The 10,651-nt window shown below is 35.6% G+C and overlaps 1 protein-coding gene across 1 annotated transcript; it reads right to left on the bottom strand.

Annotated features, from left to right (window-relative positions):
* Nucleotides 1-1,340: 1,340 nt before the first annotated feature.
* Nucleotides 1,341-2,222, bottom strand: LOC148132942 (uncharacterized). The gene has a single exon (XM_087952839.1). It carries the CDS (start codon nt 2,199-2,201, stop codon nt 1,341-1,343), a length of 861 nt encoding a protein of 286 aa, XP_087808965.1. The 5' UTR covers nt 2,202-2,222.
* Nucleotides 2,223-10,651: the final 8,429 nt, after the last annotated feature.

Raw genomic sequence — 10,651 nt, 5'->3', positions numbered from 1 at the left:
TTTTCACTCTATTTTTTTTTTGGAGTTGTTTTTCCCAATCTTAAACTTTACATTCTCTTTCCCCCCTTTCCTCCCCCCCATCTAAGATTACTTGTTCATTAAAGATTGCTTCTTCTTTGTCGCAATCTTCTTGTTCTGCAGGCATTTCTTGTTGTTTCTCATAATTCCAAATCTCCATTTCTAAAAACTGAAATACGAAGCCAAAAGAACCTCTCCCTTCTTGTGCATCTTCTTTGTACTTTTTAAGTTCCATTTTCAGTTCTTCTAAAAGTGGAGCCATTTTAAACAGTTTTAAACAACCACCCAATTGATTTTAGTCATTCAAATACAATAACCAAAAATCCAGAGATCATCGAGTAATCCAAATAGTCCCAAGCTGTTTCTTCTTATTTCTTTTTCCACTTTCTCTTCCTGGGGTTTTTGTTGCGATGTTTCAGTTAAAATGTATCTTTTGGAAGTCTTGTTGAGATTTTGCTGTAAGTTCTTTTTAATTCCAGGCAGTCTCCTCCCTTCCAGATCCTGCCCTTTTATTCTTTTTCTCTCCTTTCCTGTTTCCAAAAGCTTTTAATTATCCAGAAATCTTTATTATCCCTTTGACTTTTTATTTTCAGCATTAAATGCCTATTACTGTCAAAGTGGATTTTTTTCCAATTTCTTGCTTAAGTCTCTTAGCTGTCAGTATAGGAAAAGGAGAAAAAAAACCCAAATCTTTTCCCTTTTCTCTCTCCTTCGCAGCTTAAAAATATTCTTAGGGAACAATGTTATTGTTTTTTTTAAATAGTTTCAATTCCAGGATACCTTATTTGTTGCTTTTGCTGTTTGACCCGGTCAACCAAAACTTTCTCTTCTTATCTTCCTCCTGCACATTCTTTTCCGGTCGAGTTCTTCTTTGTGGTGGCCATTTCTGACCACTGCTGCAACCGCCTTCGGGAAAGGGAGTAATGGCCAGCTGGGGAGGAGAGATGCGGCTCTCCTCAACCCTGCAGGCAGTCTCCCCCCTCTTCACCACCTCTATGGGGTGGCTTAGCCCCGAAACCAGTCGAGTCGGGGCGCTCCAGCGGCAAGCACGGATCGAAGCCTCACAGAGACGAGGTTTCGGTCTGTCGTCGAAGAAGCTCAAACCAGAAGTTCCCAATTTGGGTGGGATGGAATGGTTCTTGAGTCTTTAAGTTTTGTGTTTACAAAATTGCAGAAGGTGTGAGTGGATTTTGTACATAGGAGGTTTTCCTCTTGCTTTGGGCATTCTGCCTTTATCTGTCAGCATAAGGTGTTGTATTGGTTTTTAAAGTTTGCTACATAGCTAGTTTTGTTTTTACACCATAGCGATCTTTTTTTTTTTTTCATTGAAGTTTCCTTATTGTTATGGGTAATTTGGTTTTTGTTTTTGTTTTGTGGGTTACTAATAGTACATATAGTTTAATGACTCTTTCAAGTTCAAACAAGAATGCATTATAATGGTCTTCTGTAGTATTACAGCTAGAGAACAGAATGTGCCAATCAAGAGATGATATGTCAGCATCTATGAGATCATAGTTGGCTTTTTTGAAGTTGTATTTTGGAGATCCATCATTATGTTCCTCTTTGTGAGGGTGTAAATTTAGACAAAAGTCAATCATACTGTGATCACTGTTTGAAAAGGGTTCTTCTATTTGTAGGCCATATATTATGTTTGAACTGTTGCAGAAGGTGAGGTCAAGGCAGTTGTAGAGTCTAATGTTGTTAGTTACGAATTGATCCAGTCCTAGTGTAGTAATGGCATTATAAAGGGCTGCAAGTGTGGATTCGAATGTACATTCGTTTAGGCTCCAATTTATAAGAGGTAGATTGAGGTCACCAAGGAAAATAAGAGGCTGTAGGCAAGAGGCAGCCCAAGTTAGCAGTGAAGTTAGCTTGTTTGCATGAACTGTGTCATAATCAGGGGCTGTGTAGCATAGTAAGAAGTGGATTGTGGTATTTGAGGACAGTTCACAGGCGATGATCTCTGGAAGAGCAAGTTCCTGTGTAATTTGAATCTTTTTTAGATTTAGGGATTTTTTGTAGAAGATAGCAACTCCACCTCCTCTACGGATTTCGCGATCTGACCGATAAACATGATATTCTCTGACTGTGGTAATGGAGTCTGGAAAAGATGCATTTAACCACGTCTCACAGACAAATATAATGTTGAATGTCATGCCTAATAAGATGAGGAATTCATGCATTTTGTTTGTGAGGCTTCTTGTGTTGAGTAGTTTGCATTTTAGATATGTAATAGTGGGTCTGGAGGAAGTAAGGGGCATGCATGTCTAACGTTGGATGTTGGGGTGATGATTATTGGGATATAAGTTGAAGGTCTTGCTTTTGATGCATTCTGTGTGGTAATCAATGTATAGGTTAGTATTTCCTTGTTCATGGAGTCTTTTGAACTCAGAGCGTAGTTCATGGGATTATACACGTTGCTGTAAGGTTAGGTCTGGGCAAGGTTCTTATGGTTGGTGTTGCTCTTTGCGAGTGACTTTAGGGTTGTATAATTCCCAGCTAGGTCCCTATGCAAATAAGTAGTAGTTCAATGAATGTCATGCAAGTTAAGATTATCAGAGGTCTATTCCACATCACAAAATGCATATCCATTATGATCTTGAGGCTTGAGACTGACCTAAAGAGAGTTTGGCTATTTATGATTAAATATTGGATGTATGGAATCAGGTGGAGTGATTCCATACATCCAATCTAATAAATTTTGATCTTCATGATCACAAGAAATTCTAAAAAAAATGTTCTTGTGGCCTTCTTTTAAGATCTTATAGTTTTTTTTTTAATTCACTCAGGTTTAGAGAGCCATTAGAGAGTGACTTCTGGACACTGATTATAGAATGGGAGAATTCATATTCCTAAATTGATTCATTAATCTTCCCATCACAATTAAGGTTCTTTTTAAAGGCCATATTCAAGAGCCTTCTCTCAGCACTTCTACATAGGAAATGTGATAATGTTTCTGTGGCTAGTTGAACCTGTCCTTGTGATGAGAGTTCATTTGAATCTATCCTTCATATGCTGTTCCATTATCCTTTTTATAACAATTCCTAAAGAATGATCATCTTTCTTCTGTTGTCATATACTCAAGGTCAGTCTAACAAAATTTATGTTGCCTTAGTAATAACTTTTCTCTTAATATATTGATAATGATTTTGATTATCTATGGTTAATATTCCAGATGTTTAAATTTTATAAGATATATTGTCTATATTTTATAAGTCTATATTGTCCCATTATTTTACAAAAAATATTATGTTCTGTATTGTCAAATTATTTTGTAATATTCCTTCCCTTTTAGATTCACCTACACATTTTATTCAAGAATTTTGATCTTAATTGTCTGTTCTGCTGCAACATTTACTTTTTTTTCCTGTTTGCTCACCTCATATTTGTACAGTTGTTTTTTTATAATTCTCTTTGTCTCTCTTTATAATACTGGTTACTGGCTGAAATTAATACATCCAAACTAAATGTTCATTAGGAAGTGAATTCCAATTTTCTCTAAACATTCTGTTATACTTTAAAGCTCACTAAATTAAAGAAACACATTGTAAGAACATGCAACTTTGGAGATATAGAGCTTTGAGTCACTCTATAAATTTACTGAATTTGGTAGGTTTACTTTGAGCAAAATATGCCTTTTAAAATATATTAAGAGCACGAGAAATTCTGGTTTAATTCCCCAAAGGGAAAGATCATTGTAAATATCAGAACTTTGCTGCATACTGCCATTCCCATTCCTTATTTTAAAAAGTACTTCTGATTTTCAATGGCTATGTAGTTGAGACTACACTACTTTAGTTTAGCTGTTGTTTATTAACATATTTTGCCAAATGGGATGTGCATTTATTATTAATCATTTATTTTACTTGACTTATAGGGTTAGGGTTCCTAGTTGTGAATGTCATCAATCATTCTGAGCAGCATGTAGCAGCTTCCATAAACTGAGTTAAAAACAATACAATGAAAAGGAACAAATTAATAATATTAGACTTCTGCTCTTTAGGGCTTGTCTCTGGTAACCTGACCTCAGGAAAGTTTATCGGTGAACCTGATCTTAATCCTTAACCTTTCTAGTTGCTTCAGATCAATTGCAGAATCCCTTTTAAAAAACTGCAAAGCTCCACTACTTATATAACCATCAAACTGGATCTTAATCTTTCTAGGCAGCAACTACAGGTAGTCCTCAATTTACAATCACAAGTTTATGTTGCTAAGTGAGACATTTGTCAAGGGAGCTTCCCCCCACTTTACAACCTTTCTTGCCATAGTTGCTAAATGAATCATTGCATTTGTTAAATTAGTAACCTGGTTGTTAAGAATCTGGCTTACCCTTTGACTGCTTGTCTGGAGATCGCAAAAGTCGATCACATCATAAATATGAGCCAGTTGCCAAGCATCTGAATTTTAATCACATGACCATAGGGATGCTACAATGGTCGTAAATGTGAAAAATAGGCATAGGTCACATTTTTCAATGTCATTGTAACTTTGAACAGTCACTAAATAAACTGTTGCAAATCAAAGACTACCTGTAGTCTTTTTAACAATCTAGGTAAGAATGCTTGGCTCAATTTTCCATATCTTAATCACATGAGTGCATCTAATTCTTGCTTCTTCCCATTTCCCCATAATGCTTCTCTCCCCAAGCACATAGAGGATGTACAGTGCAAAGAAAATCATCATTGTGGTTAAATGTCTATGGAGCTTCTCAATCATCCAGGTCATGGTTGTCCCAAAGATGCTTTTTCCCTGAAGACATTTCACTTCTCATCCAAGAAGCTCCTTCAGTTCAGAATGAAATTATTGTGGCAAAAGCATCCTGCTGCGAAAACCTACAATATCACAATTATCACTACTTTCAATGGCAGATTAAAGATAGAAAATTAAACACAACAAAAGAGTTGTATTAGGAACCACACACAAATGCACAAAAACATACAAAATAGCAATATTTGTATATTCTTAGCCATCAGGCTAAAGCTTGAATTGACCCTTAGCATTTATTGAGTATTCTTCAGAAGAGACTATAAAATAATCACAATAAAGTATATGAGATCTTGACAAGACTAATGCATTCAAAAGTCTTGAAGGAGCTTGATGATGTCATTTCAGAGTTCCTTTGATGGTGCTTGAGAAATTATGAAGGTGATGTAGTGCTAGAGGATTGGAAAAGGGCAAATGTTGACTCCCTCCCTCAATTAGAAGAGGGCCTAGATTAGTGTAAATCATTCAGTTTGACTTCAGTGATGAGCAGAACTCTGGAACAAATTTTTAAGCAGGAAGTTTCTGAGCATTTAAAAAATAATGCATAGTTTGGTAAGAAGCAGCATGGATTTATCAAGAAATTATGCCATGCCAACCTGATTGTCTCTTTTGATTGAGTGTCCAGTTTAGCTGACCACATAAAAGTGGATTTCATAGTGTGCTTAATTTCAGCCAAACATTCATTGGACTCTCTGTGGTATCCTAAGAGAGAGGACAGCAAATGTGTAAACTTGATTATGCTACCATTAGATATAGCTGGTTGAACACTGCATGCAATGAAGAGTATGTGAATGGCTTTACTTCAAGCAGAAAGAAAATGTTGAATGGTGTACCAGGGAACTATATTTTGGGCCCTGAATTGTTCGATATATTTATAATCAACCTAGATGAGGATTATAAATATGAATGATGCAAAATCATGAAGGTATGCTGACAAAATGGAACAGTGGATAGAAACCACTAAGGCAAATTTCTCCAGGGATACAGACAACAGAGAGAAATCGCTTATTTAGGAAAGAAAATGAAGGGATCAGTATAAGAAGGAAAAATCCTATTGGACAGTACCACATGAGGAAAGAATCTGAGTGTCTAGACGAACTGCACTCTGACCATGAACCAACAGTGTGATGCAGTGGAAAAAGCAAACAAATCCAAGCAGCCTCAAAAAAACAAAAACAAAAAACAAAACAACCCTGTATGCCATCTCAATCAAATAAAGCCATCATTGCTTTCTACACTGCTGTGATCAGAGCATAGTTAGAATACTGTATTCAGTTCTCAGTGCCACATTTTAGAAAGAACTTTGATAAACTGGGAACGTGTCCAGAGAATGGCAATTAAGATGATAAAGAGTCTCTCCTGAGAACTGGATAGAAGCTTTGGATGTTTGGCCTCGAGAAAAGAAAACTGCAGGGATCACCATCTTCAATTATCTGAAGAGCTGCTATAAAGATGCTGGAGCCGAATTGTTTCAGAAAGTAGGACAAGAAACAATGGATTTAAATGATAAAGAAATAGATTTTGGCTGAACATTAAAAAAAAAAGTATAAGAGCTGTTTAACAGTGGAACAAACTGCCACAGGAGATGGTGAACTTTTCTTTGATGGAGATTTTTAAACAGATTAGCTGGGTTTCTCTCAGGAATTCATGTACTCATATAGGGTTAGTCTAATGGTTTCAAAGGTCCTTTCCCATGTTTACATTTCATGATTTTATGAGACTATATTAAAACTGTCTTTGGTATTCCAGTGCTACATGACATATAGCAAAATCTTTTCTAAATAATGCTATAATTAAACATAAAAGATAGTGTAGTTTTGCTATGAAACTGTATTAAATGTTTTACTAAGAGGCATTGCTATTCAATTGATAGATCATGGAAAAGGCAAAGAATTATTAAATGATCAAGCTATCTGATTTAAGCATTAAGGTTGATTTAGCCTTCTATCCATTCAAGGTAAAATGAGGATCCAGATTGTTAGGGGCAATATGCTGACTGTATAAAATGCTTAGAGAGGTCTGTGAAGCACTGTAAAGTGATATATAAGTCTAAGTGCTCTTGCTTTTAGAAACTAAAAAGATAGACCAAAAATAAATAAATAACAGAAACACCCACAGTTTCTGCTGGAAAACATGTACCCAATTCCTTATTTAAAAATCTATAGGTGACCAAAAAAAAAAAAAAGACATCAAAACACCGCAATTCAGGAAGCATAACAACCAAAACCCAGTAATTTTTCAGGATATATTGTTGTATTAATGATTTTTCAATGATTGAGAAAAATCTACGCTCCTTTCTAAAAATAGTAGGATGCTTATTAGTTATTCTGACTGCACATACATGACTGTCAAATCAACTCAAATTAATTGTTGCACACAAGGAAATAAGAAAGATATAATTAATAAAATATTAATAACATGGTAATATTGTTAAAAATAGATCCAGGCTAGAAAATGTATCCTATTTGTACTCATTGTTGCCATGTATGCAGTGCAGCTGCAGAATTTGGCCTGAAAGGATGAAGGCGGATATGGAGAAGATAGAGGTGACCATCAGTGTGGTGATAGGCAGAGAGACAGCTGCCTTCAGGATCAGTGAGTTTGATGGGTGAAATTGCTCCTGATGGCCAGCCTTTTGCTTTTATCCCTGAAGCTGTTAGATCTTTGGTGGCCATGGATGCCAGTTATGGCTATGAAATGCTGGGTTGGTATGTAAAATATCCATTCCTGCTTTTATCCCTGAAGCTGTTAGATCTTTGGTGGCCCTGTACTCCATCTTTGGCTATGAAATGGTGGGTTGGTGTGTAAAATATCCATGACTTGATTGTGAAGGAATCAGATTTCTCTAATCAAGGCCTGGTTAGAAACAATTCTGGTTTCCCTCTTGGAGATGTACTTATTTGATTTTTGTGCTTGGCATTAGCATGGCTCCAGAGTAAAATTAGAGGAGAGGCAGTTATCACCCAGAAAGTTTTGAGGATTTTTAGAATCTGTATGCCACAGATAACTGATGTGAGTACTGTGGTCGAAATTGTGGTCTAGTGGTCTAGGAAACAGATGTGCTTGTTACTACTGCACTAGCCTGTCTGTGACACAGAAACATCTGGATTTTTGGGGGTTCAGATGCTTTGGCTGCCTCTGAAATCCCTGTGGCTTATACATGCATTAGATACATTTTCTTCAGAGGCCAAACATATAATTATAGTTAGCAACAATTTTAATAATTAACATAATAAATACTTGGAAAAGAAAAGATACTTGGAACTGAGAACTGGAGTTTACTGTTCTACAAAACCCATGATTTCAGATCTTAAGATAAATTAAATAACTATTAAATAAACATGGCTGTTGAACAAACAATCTTGTTTCAAGTTGATTGGATTCAATGGACATTTTAAAAATCTTCAGTATTGTCCTTTTTTTGAAGATAAAATGTGCTTGAAGTTGCAGCTGATTTGGTCATATCCATTGGTAGTTCCTTACTGGTTGGATATTATTACTATGGTGAGGTAAGTTCTTGGGACAAAGTAAAGTGTAAATAATGCTAATGTGTTGCAAAATTATGCATATTCCATGTTTATCTATGAAAATACGGATATGTCATGTTTAGACTGTTGCTAAAAGGTTTACAGACCATGGAAGGATCCCTGACTGAAATCAGTCAGCTTTTGAATTACTTTTTACCTTTACCTGCAGAAAGGTAGGCTTATATTTCATGCCCTCGAGAATTAATATCATTCAGCAATTGATTTGTAGCAGTATTTATATAGATGAAATCACTGGCTCTGTACTGTAATAAAATAGAATAACCAAAAGGTTATTTTCTTTAACTTTATTTTGCCTGAAATGGTATAGGGTTACCTGCCTACCTGCCTCCAAGGTCCCTTCCAACTCCTTCCAATTCTATTTAAAATTCATGTTACATTTTTAAACAATGTTTGTATGCTTTAATTGCACCTGTAGGTTTTCTTTTCTTTTGATTTTTATCTCCAGTTGTCAGAAAATTAAGAGGAAGTACTAAAAAGAAAGTTACATTTTAAGACACCTCCAAAATTAGTTTGGTTTTCCAAATAGCAGAAGTGTTACATCTATGCTGCCAGAAAATGTAGATTATGTGCAGAGTAGAATATTGTTAGCATTAATACCTGATGTATTAGAAAGTGTCTCATTTTTTTTCCCCATTCAACTTCAGCCACGTACTTGCAAAAGAATAAACCTCCTTTCTTCCTCTCTTTTTTCACATATTGTTTCCCGAAGGTACCTGAGCTCAGCTGCCTGCTTTGGTGATGAGTGGCACAGACACCCAGTCTTATCAAGCAGGGCTATGAGTGCCTCTGAGGTCCCTGATCTGACAGCTTGATACAGGAGAGCCACAACAAAGAAGCTGACATGAAAGAGAACAAGAAATGTGAGATTTCTACATATTTATATGATGCCTGGGAGAACAGAGGAGGAGCATTGCTGCTGCTACTGCAGGGGGAAAAAAACCCTATTGGAATAAATAAGGTGCAAAAAACCTCAGCTTCATTGAAAGAAGAAAAAGATGTAAGGACTCAAGAGATTTCCTCCTGACCCATGCCATGTGAGATTCCCTGTCTCTTATCTTCTACCATATACTGAGAAATACAAAAGAGAAGGTAAGGTAGATAAGCTGACTGCATTTTCTCCTAGCTCCCATTTAATCCGATTATTACTTTTATTATATATTTATTTATTCCGTTCATCTTAAGGAGTTGACCAATAATAATAATAATAATAATAATAATAAATAGGAAACTAATGACAATGATAAATTAAGATTTTCCCACATCAACCTGCACCAATAGAAAACCAGCTCATTTAAAGACAAATCAGAAATCAAGACAACTGGCACTAAAGGTAAGACCCGAGCCAGGCCCTTCTCAGTTGGTCTTTGGTGGCTACTGTGGCCAGCCACAGGTCCCAGTGAAAATTCAAGAAATCTGTTGTTTCGACCAAGGTCAATAAATCTCGAAGATACCTACACCAATAAATTATAAATTAAAATTATGACAAGTATATCAATGTATTGACTAATATAAGCACTAATATAAATTAGGTCTCATTTGTTCTGGGGTAAAATATTTTTGTACAGGTAATCCTTGACTTACAACAGATCATTTAGTGACCATTCAAAGTTACAATGGCACTGAAAAAAGTGACTTATGACCATTTTTCACACTTAGGACTGTTGCAGCACACTGTCCTTTTGATCTAAACCTCACATTTGTCTCTGTCTACAGATTGGATATAGAATTTCTCGGAGCCATTTAAGTATAGATCTCCATGGAACCCATTCACAAATAACATGCTGTATTTTGTACATCTCTTTAGTCCATAATTTTCATTTGTTATGTATGAATTTCATGCCTCTCCCACTCTGATGAACCAATTGATTGATTGCTAATATCAAATAGAAGCTGATATCCATTCTTTGGATATTTTCAAAAGCTATGTATTTTATTACTTCTTTCACTCCCATGTGACAGTTCTTATCCCAAAGGAATTTCAATCCAACATCCCCAGCCAGCCTTTTCAATATTCTTTTATTTTGGTACCGTTTATATGCCTTTATTTTCCTTATTTGGAAAATACTTTCCTTTTTAAAATAAAGCATTCAAAGCTTTTGAAAGCTTGCTTGACCATTCTTATATCTATTTCAGCTTTTTTTTTTAATCTTTAAAGTTTTTTTTTACCACACAACTTATAACTGGACTTTTATTGGGGTTCTGTTATATCAGTTTTGTAATGGAGGAGGTTTAACTGTAGAAAATAACTCCTCCAAGTTCTTTAATGATATCATATTCCAGATTGCCTCTTTTGAAATAAAACTTGACTTTCAATTTTTATA

This window comes from Notechis scutatus, chromosome 1 (assembly GCF_049901735.1).
Source record: "Notechis scutatus isolate UNSWTSFEM ecotype Mainland chromosome 1, rNotScu1.2, whole genome shotgun sequence".
Classification (NCBI taxonomy): domain Eukaryota; kingdom Metazoa; phylum Chordata; class Lepidosauria; order Squamata; family Elapidae; genus Notechis; species Notechis scutatus.
Note: the sequence above shows the minus strand (reverse complement) of the source record. Positions and strands in the feature narration are given on the sequence as shown.